The sequence below is a fragment of the Myotis davidii genome, unplaced genomic scaffold (assembly GCF_000327345.1).
Source record: "Myotis davidii unplaced genomic scaffold, ASM32734v1 scaffold638, whole genome shotgun sequence".
Classification (NCBI taxonomy): Eukaryota; Metazoa; Chordata; class Mammalia; order Chiroptera; family Vespertilionidae; genus Myotis; species Myotis davidii.
Genome location: NW_006289391.1, coordinates 623,258 through 635,196, shown reverse-complemented (window position 1 = coordinate 635,196; position 11,939 = coordinate 623,258). Strand labels below are relative to the sequence as shown.

The following is an 11,939-nucleotide window of genomic DNA, read 5'->3' as shown; positions in this document are numbered from 1 at the left end:
CACCCCCCTGCCTTTGTTGTCCCCCGTGATCATGACCACACGGATGCCTGCCCGGTGGCAGCGTTCGATGCAGGCAGCCACCTCGGGCCGCGGAGGGTCCAGCATGCCCACGCAGCCCACGAAAGTCAGGTCCGTCTGTCGGGAGGGGCAGATGCCAGTGGGGCCCGGACCCATCCTCCCCTTGCTGCCCGCCCAGCCGCCGCAGGCAGACGCCTGCCCCCGCCCGGGGCCGCCCGCACCCACCTCGTACTGCACGAACTTGCTGCAGTCATCCAGCTGCATGTCTTCCTTCCTCGGCGGCGCGTCCCGGGTGGCCAGGGCCAGGCAGCGCAGTGTGTCCGAGCCCGAGCCCCAGTCCCGGATCTTGGCTAGAATCTGCTCCCTGGAGGTGGTGTTCAGGGGTACCCTGCGGCTCCCCACTCGGACTGAGGAACAGCGTTCGATCACACTCTCCGGAGCCCCCTGCAGCATGCGGAGGGGCAGCTCTGTCAGTCAGGACCCGTCTCCTCCCTCCTGACCCACCTGGAGACTGCGGCCCAGGTGTGGGGACAGACCACCCAGGGGGACCCGCGGCCAAGCAAGGACCAGAATCCGCTCTCTGAAAGCTCAGAGTGGGAACCGAGTGGCCCCGCCATGAGAAGATCCCAAGGGAACGCGCGGGCCATGGCCCCACGGATGGCACCCGCCCCCCACCAGCCTGTGCTGAGGTGACTGCAGCATTGTGGGGGGGAGGGGGACCCTAATTCTATAGAGGGCTCAGCAGCAGGAGGCAGGCTGGGCCCTGCTGGGGCACCAGAATAGAGTCACACAGAGGGCGTGGTGGGTGTGGCTCTGAGAAGGAGGTCTGGGGGTGGCAGGCTCCTCAGTGACCTCGAGGTTGCACCTCAGACCTCCCCCCATGCCTGGGAACCGCCCTGAGCATTCCATCAGGGCCTTCTCCCTTTCCCCAAAGGCAGGGCTGCGTTCTTGAAGCCGCCCAAGCCGCCCACACAGCCCACACAGCCCACACAAGCCTTTCATTCCAACAGGGGCTGACGCCGCCACTGCAGGTAAAGTCAGGGCTGCGATGGGCAGAGGTCCGGATGGGATGGGGCGGGTTCCGTCCCTCTCTGGGAAGGAGCACCAAAGAGGGGCACCAACCACCTCCACGCCCCCAGCCAGAGGCACAGGGCTGCCAGCCTGGCCCTGCTACTGAGATGGGGAGCCCGAGCCCCCCAGCAGAGCATGGGTGACCCCAAGGTCGTGTGGCCAGGCAGTGCCTCTCAGCCCAGAGCGGGGACCATGGCGAGGGCCAGGCCTCAGCCCCTGTCCCTGGCTGTCCCTCCACCACGTCCGGGTCCTGCTCCCAGTCCCCCCAGGCAGGCAACCACCCTGGCTCCGGGTCCATTGAAGACGGTGGGCCTCACACCTCCCTTCGTCTCTCCAGCTGAGCCTGTGCTCTTCAGAGGACTGGAGACCAGGGACCCCAGGGACCCCGCGCATGTAGAGGCCCCAGCCACTCAGGCAGCTCCCACCTTCACAAACATCTTGCTGCCCTGGGCCGCCTGGCCGGGGCGGGTAGGCGTGCAGTACACGGACATAGACTTCCGGTCTCGGGAGAATTCCAGGGTGAACTCCTTCCGCATCAGCTGACGGATGACCTGTGGGGCCCAGGTGGGTCAGGGCGTGAGGGGCAGAGCCAGCGACCCACTGCTTTCTCACCAGCCGCTCCGCCTCTAAAGAGCCTCTTGCTATAGAGCAGGGGTCCTCAAACTTTTTAAACAGGGGGCCAGTTCACTGTCCCTCAGACCGTTGGAGGGCCGGACTATAGTTTTAAAAAAAACTATGGCACTAACCAGTTTGGCTCAGCGGATAGAGTGTTGGCCTGCGGACTCAAGGGAGTGGGAGATGTGCAGGAGGCAGCTGATCGATGTTTCTCTCTCATCGATGTTTCTAACTCTCTATCCCTCTCCCTTCCTCTCTGTAAAAAATCAATAAAATATGTTTAAAAAAAAAACACAAAACTATGAACAAATTCCTATGCACACAGCGGCAGCAAAAACACCTGGCGAGCCGGATAAATGTTTTTGGCAGGCTGCATGTGGCCCGCGGGCCGTAGTTTGAGGACCCCTGCTATAGAGGGACGGCATCTCTCCTCTGCCCCCGGCGTGTGAGGCCTCCATCTCCCTCTCCAGCCCCAGAAGTGCCGTAAGGTTGCCAATTCCTCGCCATGCTGTGCACTTCCCAACTCCAAGTCTCTGGCCTCACTCAGTGTTTTCCTCGATTTTCTTCCTAGCCAAGGAGTCGGAGGGTCTGAGGTCCTTCCTCCCCCAGAAGCCTCCCAGGACTTGTCCTCCTTTCTCCCTTCCCCAGAGGCCCCAGAAGGCCCAGCCATGTGGCCCAGCCCCCACCCCGCTCACCGCGTTGCAGGCGCCAGCTCGCTCCACTAGGGAGAGGTTCTGCAGGTTGGTGTCGAACACGTTCATCTTCTCCACCAGGCAAGTCAGGGCTGTCTCTGTGGCCTCTCCCACCTTCTCATACACGCCCTTGGCCTGGAGGGGCCCAGGGAACAGGAGTAAGGGGAAGGGTGACCCCCAGAGGGCTCCCAGCCTCACCTCCCCCCCACTTCCTGCCCCTTGGAGCTCCCTCTGCCAGGTACCTGTAGCCTCCTTTGCATCAGACCTGTGGGCCCTGCCCAGACCAGCTCTGCTGGGGTCTGAGTGGTGTCTGGCACTGATGCTCACCTTCCCTTCCCACCCTCCCTTCTCCGGCACCAGTGGCCTTGCACCCTCCCTCCCTCCCTTCGCCTCTCTCTCCTGGCCCTCCTCACCTTCCCAAACCCTTCCTCTTCGTCAATCCTGCTCTCCGATGCTGCTCCTTCCCTCCCGACTCTCCCTGAGGTCTCACGTGGCCCCTGCCTCCCCCACCACTCACGTGCTCATGAATGCCAGAGCCCGGCCGGCCGAGACCACCCCCTGAGCTCTCAGGCCTCCTGTCCAGCTGCTGCCCACTGGACTTTGTTTGCTGGGGTCCGTCAGGCCACCTCGCCTCTCCCTGTAGTTGTTACCTTAGTAACTATAGTTACAGCCCAGCCAGGAAGCTACCCTGACAACCACCTCCTTCTCATCCAGCCAGTTACCTAGTCCCAGGGTCTGGGCTCCTAAGTCTCTCTCCGACTCCCCATCTTCCTGAGGCCGCAGCCAGCAGCTCCCTGGCCTGGAGGACCACATCGGCCTCCCTGGCTCCAGGCTTGCCCTGCCTGTTCCATCCTCCACACAGAAGCCTGGGTGGCATTTGTAAATGTAAATCTGACCATGCCACTCCCTTGGTGAAAGCCCTTCGGTGGCTACCGACTGGCCTCAGCCTGGCATTGGGCTGGGCCGGGTGTGGCCTCCTGCCAGCCACCGGGAGGGGCGCTCACACCTAAACCACTTCAGGCTGCTGTGGTCTGTTCGCCTTTTCTGGGCTGTGCCTTCTGCTTTAAACACCCTCCCTGGCCCTGCAGCCCCTTACATTACAGTCCCCCACAGTCCTAGAGCCCCGGGGCAGGGTTCCAAATTCAGTTGAGAAAGAGGAAGGGGTGGCAGTTGCGGGGGTGGTGTGTGTTGGGGTGGCAGTGCTCCTGGGGTGTGGCACTCTGAAACGGCCGGTGCCACCAATCCTGGGAGCTTTGAGACCCTGGGAGAAGGGTCTGTCCTGGGAGCTTGGACACTAGGGAGACCATAAAACCGGAGTCGCGGCCCACCTCGTTGTAGTCCAGGGCGGAGTCGTTGCACAGGGCACAGATGGTCGCCAGCTCCACCAGCCCATCGAACTGCCCGCAGCGCACCGGCTGCTCTCCCTGCAGCCTGAGGAGCCAGGCGGTCAGCACCAGGGCCCTGGCCTTGCTCACCAGGAAGCCCCGCGCACCCACGGCCCCTCACCCAGCACTCACACTTGGCCCTCCGGGGTGTAGGTGGTGCCGGAGATGGTGAACTCGTGCAGACGGCATGCGCCAGCTTCCGCCTCGGCTACCACGAACATCTGAGGATAGGGAGCACGGGGGCATGCTGAGGCGGGCCCTCACCTCCCTCCGCCCTGGCAGCCAGTCTGAGTAAAGCCTGGCCCCAGGTTGGGGTCCTGTGGGTCCCCATTGGAGCCACCGGCCTTCCCTCCCACAGGCTCACAGAGGTGCTGTGTATGGTACAGAGTCCAGGCTGAGGCGGAACCTCTGCTCTGCCCAGGTGTGTGGTTCTGACTCGTCCCTTTGCTCTAGGCCCCTGAGCGTTTATGGCAGACTCCTCAATGTTCTGGGGCCCGCTGGGAGCTTGACAGAGCCCTGAGCTGGGGCAGGAACCTGGGTCCTGAGCCCTGGCTGAGCACTGAGCCTGCTTCTCCACCGGTGACTTGGACAGAAAGTAGGATCAGCGTCCAGCTGCCCCTTCTCTCCCTTCAAGGGGAGGGGTTCCTGGCCTCTAAGGGAGAAAACCCACAGCCTTTTCCAGGGCACAGACCCCTCCTGCCCAAAGGTGTCCACACATAGTGAGCTCCCGCCCCCAAACCCTGCTGGGTCCCCCAGCCCCTGCCTGTGCCTCCCAGAGATGGGGGCTCTCCTTGCCCTGGGCAGCCCACTCCCTGCCTGCCAGCCAGCTCTGCCAGGGAGACAGATCTTGCTTCTTGGAAACTGCCTCGCTGCACATTCCCACACCCATGGCCAGCCCGGCACCCAGTAGGTGCTCAACAAATGCCCCTTCCCTCCCTCTCCCCTCCCTGCTCCTGGGGCAGCCCTCCAGCCAGCACAGCCCTAAGAAGTCAGGTTTCTCAGCCATCGTCCAGCACGCAAGGCTCTACGACTGCCCTGGCCTGTGCTTCTCAGCCAAGGACACTGTTCAATGAAGTCCCACTAGGGATTGTAGCAGGTCAGGGGCTGCCCAGCCGTCAGGCCGCGGGTGCCCCCTCCCCTGTGGCGGCCTCTGATGGGCTTCCATAGGGGTTTGAAGTCTCAGACACAGAGCCTGGATTTCCAAGGCCCAGTGGGCAGGTTGTGGGAGCAGAGGTGGGACAGGAGCGCTGGGGTGGGGTGGGGCGGGAAACCTGAGACAGGTGGGAAATCCACAACCTTCACCATCACCTCACCCACCCGTCTGCCCTCTGCACCTGCTAGTCTCAGCCAGAATCCCTGGAGCATGTGGGCAGCAGGGCCAGGATCTGGGATCGAATTCCAGGGAATGAATAATTCCTGCCCTGGCTCTTCCCAGGACACTGGAGCTGGCGGATCTGATGACAGGCGTTGACCACAGGGAGTCATGGCGGAGCAGTATAGAACCTGGGTGCAGGCCCAGCGTGGCTCAGATGCCTCAAGGCTGTGCTTGACCCTCTCCTGTGTCTTTTATGGCGACCGGGCAGGGCTGACATACCCACACTTCAGATGAGGAAACTGAGGTTCACAGGTGGGCGATGACCTGCCTAGTGACCCATGTCCAGCCAGATTCTGCTGCTCGGCCCCACGAAAACCGGACTCTGTTCCCCACCAGGGGGCATCCTACCAGTTCTCTCCTCCACCCCCGGCCACAAAGGAGCCAGGGAGCGACCCAGAGAGGAGCTGAGCATCACAGAGCAACACCAGTGGGACCCCAAGCTGCCCCGGGACACTCACCCGACAGACAGACATCTGATTGGTGGTGAGCGTGCCCGTCTTGTCGGAGCAGATGACGGAGGTGCAGCCCAGGGTCTCCACGGAGGGCAGGCTCCGCACGATGGCGTTCTTGCGTGCCATGCGCCGTGTGCCCAGCGCCAGGCATGTAGTGATGACAGCCGGGAGGCCCTCGGGGATGGCGGCCACAGCCAGGGCCACGGCAATCTTGAAGTAGTACACAGCACCTCGGAGCCAGGAGCCGCCATGCGCCGGGTCGGCGAAGTGGCCGATGTTGATGACCCACACGGCCACGCAGATGACGGAGATGGCGTGGGACAGCTGTCGCCCAAACTCATCCAGTTTCTGCTGCAGTGGCGTCCGCTCTGGCTCCACGGCCGCCATCTGGCTCCGGATCTTACCCAGCTCCGTGCACAGGCCCGTGGCCACGGCCACACCCACTGCCTTGCCCGAGGCGATGTTGGTGCCCTGGCCAGGGGTGAGGGAAGAGCTGTTTAGCACCAGGGAAAGGGCCCAGGACCCCTGCTCCTTCGGGGCCGGGCTCGTATCCCCCACGTGGCTCTCTTTCTCCATGTTGCTTAGCGCCCCTGGACTCAGCAGCTATACAGTGTTGAGTTACTGCTGTCGTCTCGTGACAGTGCCAGCTCTACGAAGGCAGGGGCCTGGTTCAGCACCATCTCCCCAGTGCCTACCCTGGGGCCTGGCACAGAGGAAGCTCCAGGCCAATATTTTAAAAACTATGTTTTTATTTATTTCAGAGAGAGGAAAGGAGAGGGAGAGAGAGATAGAAACATCACTGATGAGAGAAAATCATCGATCCCCTGCCTCCTGCACACCCACTACTGGGGATCACGCTGACCGGGAATCGAACCATGGCCTCCTGGGTTATGGGTTGATGCTCAGCCACTGAGCCACACCTCCTGGGCGCCAGGCCAATATTGACAGTATCATCAACCAGCACAACATAGAACCAACCCATCAAAGTAAGATTCATAGACAACAAAGCAGCCACGCAGGAATGTGACCGCCTGTGATCACAGGTAAACCACCCGTAAATATTTACGGACGAATCCGGGAAACTTGACCTTAAGTCCATCCCTTTCCAAGGCCTGAGTCAAATCCTGGGCAGCCAGGACTTTAAGGGCCAGTGTAAGGGCCGGTCAGCCTTGGGCTTCCATGTCCTCTTCTGAAAAATGGTCTAACAGAGGCCCAAGGCAGCTGCTCCCGGAGGCTGAGAGCTCAGTACCCCTCAGACGGGTGACTGAGCTGAGGATGGAGCCAGGGGGGTGCTGGTGGCAGCCTCAGCCTCTCTTCTGCCCTGAGCCATGCAGCCCCCGCCCCCCACTCGCAGGCCCCCAGCGGAGGAAATGACCTGCGGTTAGCCAGACCAACCTCCCCTAAAGGCTCCCAGTGACGGCCGCTGATCCCTGAGCACGCCCCCAGCGTCCCCTCCCACCCCAAGGCCTCTCTGCCTCGAGGCAGGGCGCCATCCTCAGGAAGAGCTCTGGGTGAAGATCACCTCCCACTGCTGTTCCCTTCCAGGGAGGCTCTCTAGGCCCTTATAACGTGGTGCTCTGGCCCTGCCCACCAACCTGAGCCATCCTTGTGGCTTCCGTGCTCGGCTGCAGGCTGTTTCCAGGCAGCCAGAGAGCATCACTAGTTAAGTCCCTCTGAGCCGCAGGGGCAGGTCACTCCCAACAGGGTTGATCCCATCGATCTCCCTGAAAAGAGCCAGGGGGGCCTGGCATCATGATGTGGGGGGTGGGTTTGCCCCGAGGAGAAATGACGACTCCTGCCACCCTCCATCACTTTAGCAACACTCTTCCTCTAGACCAGTGGTTCTCAACCTTCCTAAATCCGTGACCCTTTAATACAGTTCCTCATGTTGTGGTGACCCCCAATTTCAATTTGTGTGACAAATTGAACATAATGAAAGCATAGTGATCAATCACAAAAACAATATGTAATTATGTATGTGTTTTCCGATGGTCTTAGGCGACCCCTGTGAAAGGGTCGTTCGACCGCCACGGGAGTCGCGACCCACAGGTTGAGAACCGCTGCTCTAGAACATTCTCCAACGAATGACTATAGGCAAACTTGACCCCTCTCCAGTTTAAAGCAGGATAAACCTAGCAGGTAAGAGGAAAAGCTCTGGAGTCCGAATGTCTAAATTCACATCCCAGCTCTGCCAGTCACTGGTTGTGTGACCTTGGGCCACTTAACGTCTCTGTGCCTGTTTCCTTGCTGGAAAATGCAGATAACAAGGTGTTGTCTTGTGAAGATTAAATAAACGAATACAGGCACAGCTATTATTTCACTATGAACTTATTATATGTGTTGTCAATAATCGATGAGGCTCTTCCCTGTAGGGCTTTACCTGACCCATCTAAATATTATTCTATTATCATTGTCCAGGCAAAGGCGCACGGACTTACAGAGAACAGCATGTTCTTCTTGTCCTGGTTCACGGCTCTGGGATCTGGGATGGCATCTGTGTGCTTGGTCACGGACACGGACTCACCTGGTCATGGAATCGGAAATTAGAAGCCCCGTGTGAAGACACCCCCAGGCCCTGACCCAGCCCCGCTCGGCCCCGCCTCCGGGCCTCGCCTGTCAGGATGGACTGGTCCACTCGCAGCGTGGTGGACTTGATCTCCACGAGGCGGAGGTCAGCAGGCACTTTGTCTCCCACTGCGGAGGGAGAGAGGCATGGCTGAGGGTGGCTTTGGGCGCCGCCCCCGGCCTCGGGTCCTGGGAAGAGCCAGGAGGGCCGCCAGGACCCAAGGCTGGGGCTGGGAGGCAGGATCCCAGCTGTGATCCCTCAGGTGGGCCCTGTCCGCTGGCCTACGGTCTCACCTGTCCAACAGGGTTTGGGCCAAGAGCTTTGAAGAGATCTACATAGACAGCCAGAAAGACGGGGGCACGGAGAGGGATGGGCGCGCCAGCATCACCCCGGAAGAGAAGAGGCCCCCAATGTACCCGCCACTTCCACGATGTCTCCGGGGACGATGTCCCGCGCGCGGATCCTCTGCACACCGGTCCGGTCGGAGCGCAGCACCTTGCCCATCTCGGGCTCGTACTCCTTCAGGGCCTCGATGGCACTCTCGGCGTTGCGTTCCTGCAGCACAGGGCGGGCGCGGTCTGCACTCCTGGCCCCAGCAGGCCCCCCTCTTGGAGGGACACCCTGGGGGCTTGGGCTGGAGCTGGAAGCAGAAGGGCCTGCAGGACTCCAGCACCAGGGAGAGGTCGCACCCAGCAGCCCAGGCCCAGCCCCATGTCTCCCACCTGCCACACGCCCACGACTGCATTGGCCACAAGGATCAGCACGATGACCAGGGGCTCCACGAAGGCCGTCATGGTCTCCTCGCCCTCCTCGAACCAGGCCAGGACCTGCCGGGGTCAAAGCTGGTGAACTGGGGCTCTGCTTGGGCCAGGGTCTGCTGGCCACTTCCTTTGTGTGCGGGGTCTCCTGTCTGCTCCCCCGCTTTGGGGGAAGATGCCCCTGGGGCGTGGAGAGAGCTGCTCTGAGGCCGTGGCGGACACGCAGCCTCTGTGGGTAGCGACCACCACAGCCCAATCCCACCCACCAGCTCTCAGGAGCGTGGGCCAGTTGCACAGCTGGCAGCTGCAGGTCTCGCTGTCTGCCTAGCTGAGGTTTTCCAAGCGTGGGGCCCACAGCCCCACGTGCAGCAGCACCACCTGGGAACCTGTTAAAATGCGATTCTCGGGGTCCATCCCAGCCCTCCGGAGTCAGCAGCTCCGCAGTCTGTTTTAACAAGCCCAGCCGATCCTGCTTCAGGCTCCCGCCCGGAGGCCGGTGGCCAGACCCACAGGATTCCAGCCAGAGCCCGGGCCTGAAGCAGGAGACCCAGTCTCATTCCCACCTCTCGGCCTAACTGGAACTTGCCACGCCCCTCCACTGCCTCCGTGCATCCGTACCAGCACCCTTTCGGCTCAGCCATTTTAGGGTAGACTTTTTTCTCTGTAAGAGTCCTCAGTTTCCACGGGGACAGGGAGCGGCCAGGAGGGCTAGACACAGCTGGCTGGAGGGGAAGGGTCAGTCCCCCGAGGGCCCTGCTGCCCCTCCGCTCCAAGTCCCCAAGACCAGGTCTCCGCCCAGGCCCTGCTGGGCGCTGGATGGGAGCAGGAATCCCGTCTACCCTCAGGGCAGCCATGTGCCTGCATCACCCGTGGGTCTCTGCTGCTCAGTCCCCAATAACAACCACTGCCCCCTCCCCACTCCATCCTGACCCCATGGCCCTGAGGGTCCAGGAGGGGTCCGGGCAGTGGGAAGGGGCGAGAGCAAAGGGACGCAGCAGCCCTGGGAGGTGGCAAGAGGTTACAGCCTCAAGTCTTCTGAGGGGCACAGGGAGCCACAGAAGGGGCCCTCAACCAGGGTGACTTCATTTTCTGGGGACATTAGGCAACCTCTGGAGACTTGCTTGTCACAACAGGGGGTGCCACTGGATCTGGTGGGTGGAGGCCAGGGGAGCTGCTAAATACTCTATGGTGCATAAGACAGCCCCCCAGCAAAGATCAGCTGATCCAAATGTCAGTAGTGCTGAGGCTGAGAAACCCTGAGCCAAAATGGGCAGGGGCAGGGGCAGACGCTGGCAGCCAGGGCGGGACAGATGGGAGTGGGGTCCAGTGGGGGCTGCAAGGGTTCACAGGGGAAGCTGACCTCTGAGCAGGGCAGGGTGGGCAGGGGCCCAAGGATGCCAATAGTGGGGAGGACAGCTCTGTGTTCAGAGCCTGGGGCTTTGAGCACTCGCCCGGCCTGGCTCCCCGCCTCCCACCGGCTGCCTGATGCTGTGGGACGGGGCCCCACTTACAAAGGAGACCAGGGCGGCCAGCAGCAGGATGCGCACCAGAAGGTCCTCGAACTGCTCCAGCACCAGCTCCCACAGGGACTTCCCTGGGAACAGGAACACGGTGTGAGGCCTGGGCCCCTGACCAGCTGGCCTGCCCCCATTCAGAGCTGGGATGGCCTTGGAGACCGCCTGACCTACCACCCCCTGCACCACCACCACCACCACCACCACCACCACCATTCAGAGGGCGGGCCCAAGGCCTGGAGAGGCACAGGTGGGCGATGCTCGGGGGCTCGGCAGGGCCTCACTCTGTCCAGGAGGGGAGGACACACGTGACCATGAATGGCCCAAGGATGTCACCCAGGGGCCTTGCAGCCGCCCTGGCAAGAGCCTCACCTTCCTCGGTCGGGAGCTCTGTGGGATCGGCAGCCGTGGGAGCCATGCGGAGACAAGAGACGATTGGGTTATGCAGTAGGCCCCTCCCTCCGTGCCCCCACCATGGTTTAGACATGCCCACTGCTCTCTGGAGTCACAGAATGGACTCCACTCCCCCTGCCCCCCCTGCCACACACGCCCCCACCCACTCTGGCTGAGGATGGTCTGGTGTGGCCTGGCTCCCCCAGGACAAGACCAGGCCAGGGGAGTCCTTCCAGAGCCTCCAGGCCAGCCCCTCCCCGAGTCACAGAGGGACCCCGAGGTCACAGCAAGTCAGCAGCTGCCCTGTGCGGCTCCTTTTCCACGGCTGCCCAGTCCTGATCAATGTCCCCCACCCCGACCCCTCGAATTTTGAACATGGGCTTGGGTTGCCTCTGATGCACCTGCTGCACCAGGACGAGGTCTGAGCCCCACACCCCCCGGGGCTCCCCCTGGACACGGCCACAGCAGCCAGCAGCCAGGCAGGGAGGACCCCTGCACGCTCAGCTCCCAGAGGCCCAGCTGACCTAGCCCCGCCTCCTCTCTCCCTGGCTCCTCCAGGGACAGGCTGGGGCCAGCAGCACTGGCATCACTCGGGAGCTGGGTCAGATTCTGAGGCCCCACCCCAGGCTGGCTCCCCCCCACACCAGTCTTCACATTGTCCACCTGTTTTGGCCTCAAGTGCCCGCCCATCATTTTCCCCGTGGGAGCCCTCTCGCAGACCACCTGTTTGGAAGATCTGGGGCCTGCACCTGGCAGCCAAACCGTAGAGTATCAGGCAGCCCGTTACGGTTTGGCTGCAGGAATCCAGGAGGGAAACATATAACCTAAAAATACACTTTCTAGCATTTTCGCCAAAGTCCTATTTTAGGCAGCGGCTGACATTTTCCGTGGAAAATGTAATCTCCAGTGTCCTGCGTTGAGATTAAAATCAAACAGACATGTTCCTCCTGATCTATTTAGCTGAAGTGAACAGGAAAGGCGGGGGGAGGGCCAGGCCTGGTTTCTGGGCCAATTCCCTCATGGAGGAGGGTCCTTGAGGGGCCGTCTCAGCCATGCCCACCTTGGCCGGAGCAGCGCCAGCCTCGGGGCACACGTCAGCC

The 11,939-nt window shown here is 61.7% G+C and overlaps 1 protein-coding gene across 1 annotated transcript in view; it reads right to left on the bottom strand.

Moving 5' to 3' along the window:
- The window catches only part of ATP2A3 (ATPase, Ca++ transporting, ubiquitous), a 24,581-nt gene extending 13,682 nt beyond the window's left edge, over nucleotides 1-10,899 (bottom strand). Inside the window, exons 1-13 of the mRNA XM_006761501.2 lie at nucleotides 10,819-10,899; nucleotides 10,444-10,526; nucleotides 8,897-9,001; nucleotides 8,591-8,729; nucleotides 8,222-8,302; nucleotides 8,047-8,132; nucleotides 5,615-6,079; nucleotides 3,914-4,002; nucleotides 3,725-3,827; nucleotides 2,400-2,531; nucleotides 1,515-1,640; nucleotides 244-462; nucleotides 4-135 (exon numbers count right to left, since the gene is read on the bottom strand). Coding sequence (XP_006761564.1) covers nucleotides 4-135; nucleotides 244-462; nucleotides 1,515-1,640; nucleotides 2,400-2,531; nucleotides 3,725-3,827; nucleotides 3,914-4,002; nucleotides 5,615-6,079; nucleotides 8,047-8,132; nucleotides 8,222-8,302; nucleotides 8,591-8,729; nucleotides 8,897-9,001; nucleotides 10,444-10,526; nucleotides 10,819-10,864 — 1,806 coding nt within the window. The 5' untranslated portion in view covers nucleotides 10,865-10,899. The remainder of the gene's footprint in view (nucleotides 1-3; nucleotides 136-243; nucleotides 463-1,514; nucleotides 1,641-2,399; nucleotides 2,532-3,724; nucleotides 3,828-3,913; nucleotides 4,003-5,614; nucleotides 6,080-8,046; nucleotides 8,133-8,221; nucleotides 8,303-8,590; nucleotides 8,730-8,896; nucleotides 9,002-10,443; nucleotides 10,527-10,818) is intronic.
- Between the last annotated feature and the right edge of the window lie 1,040 nt (nucleotides 10,900-11,939).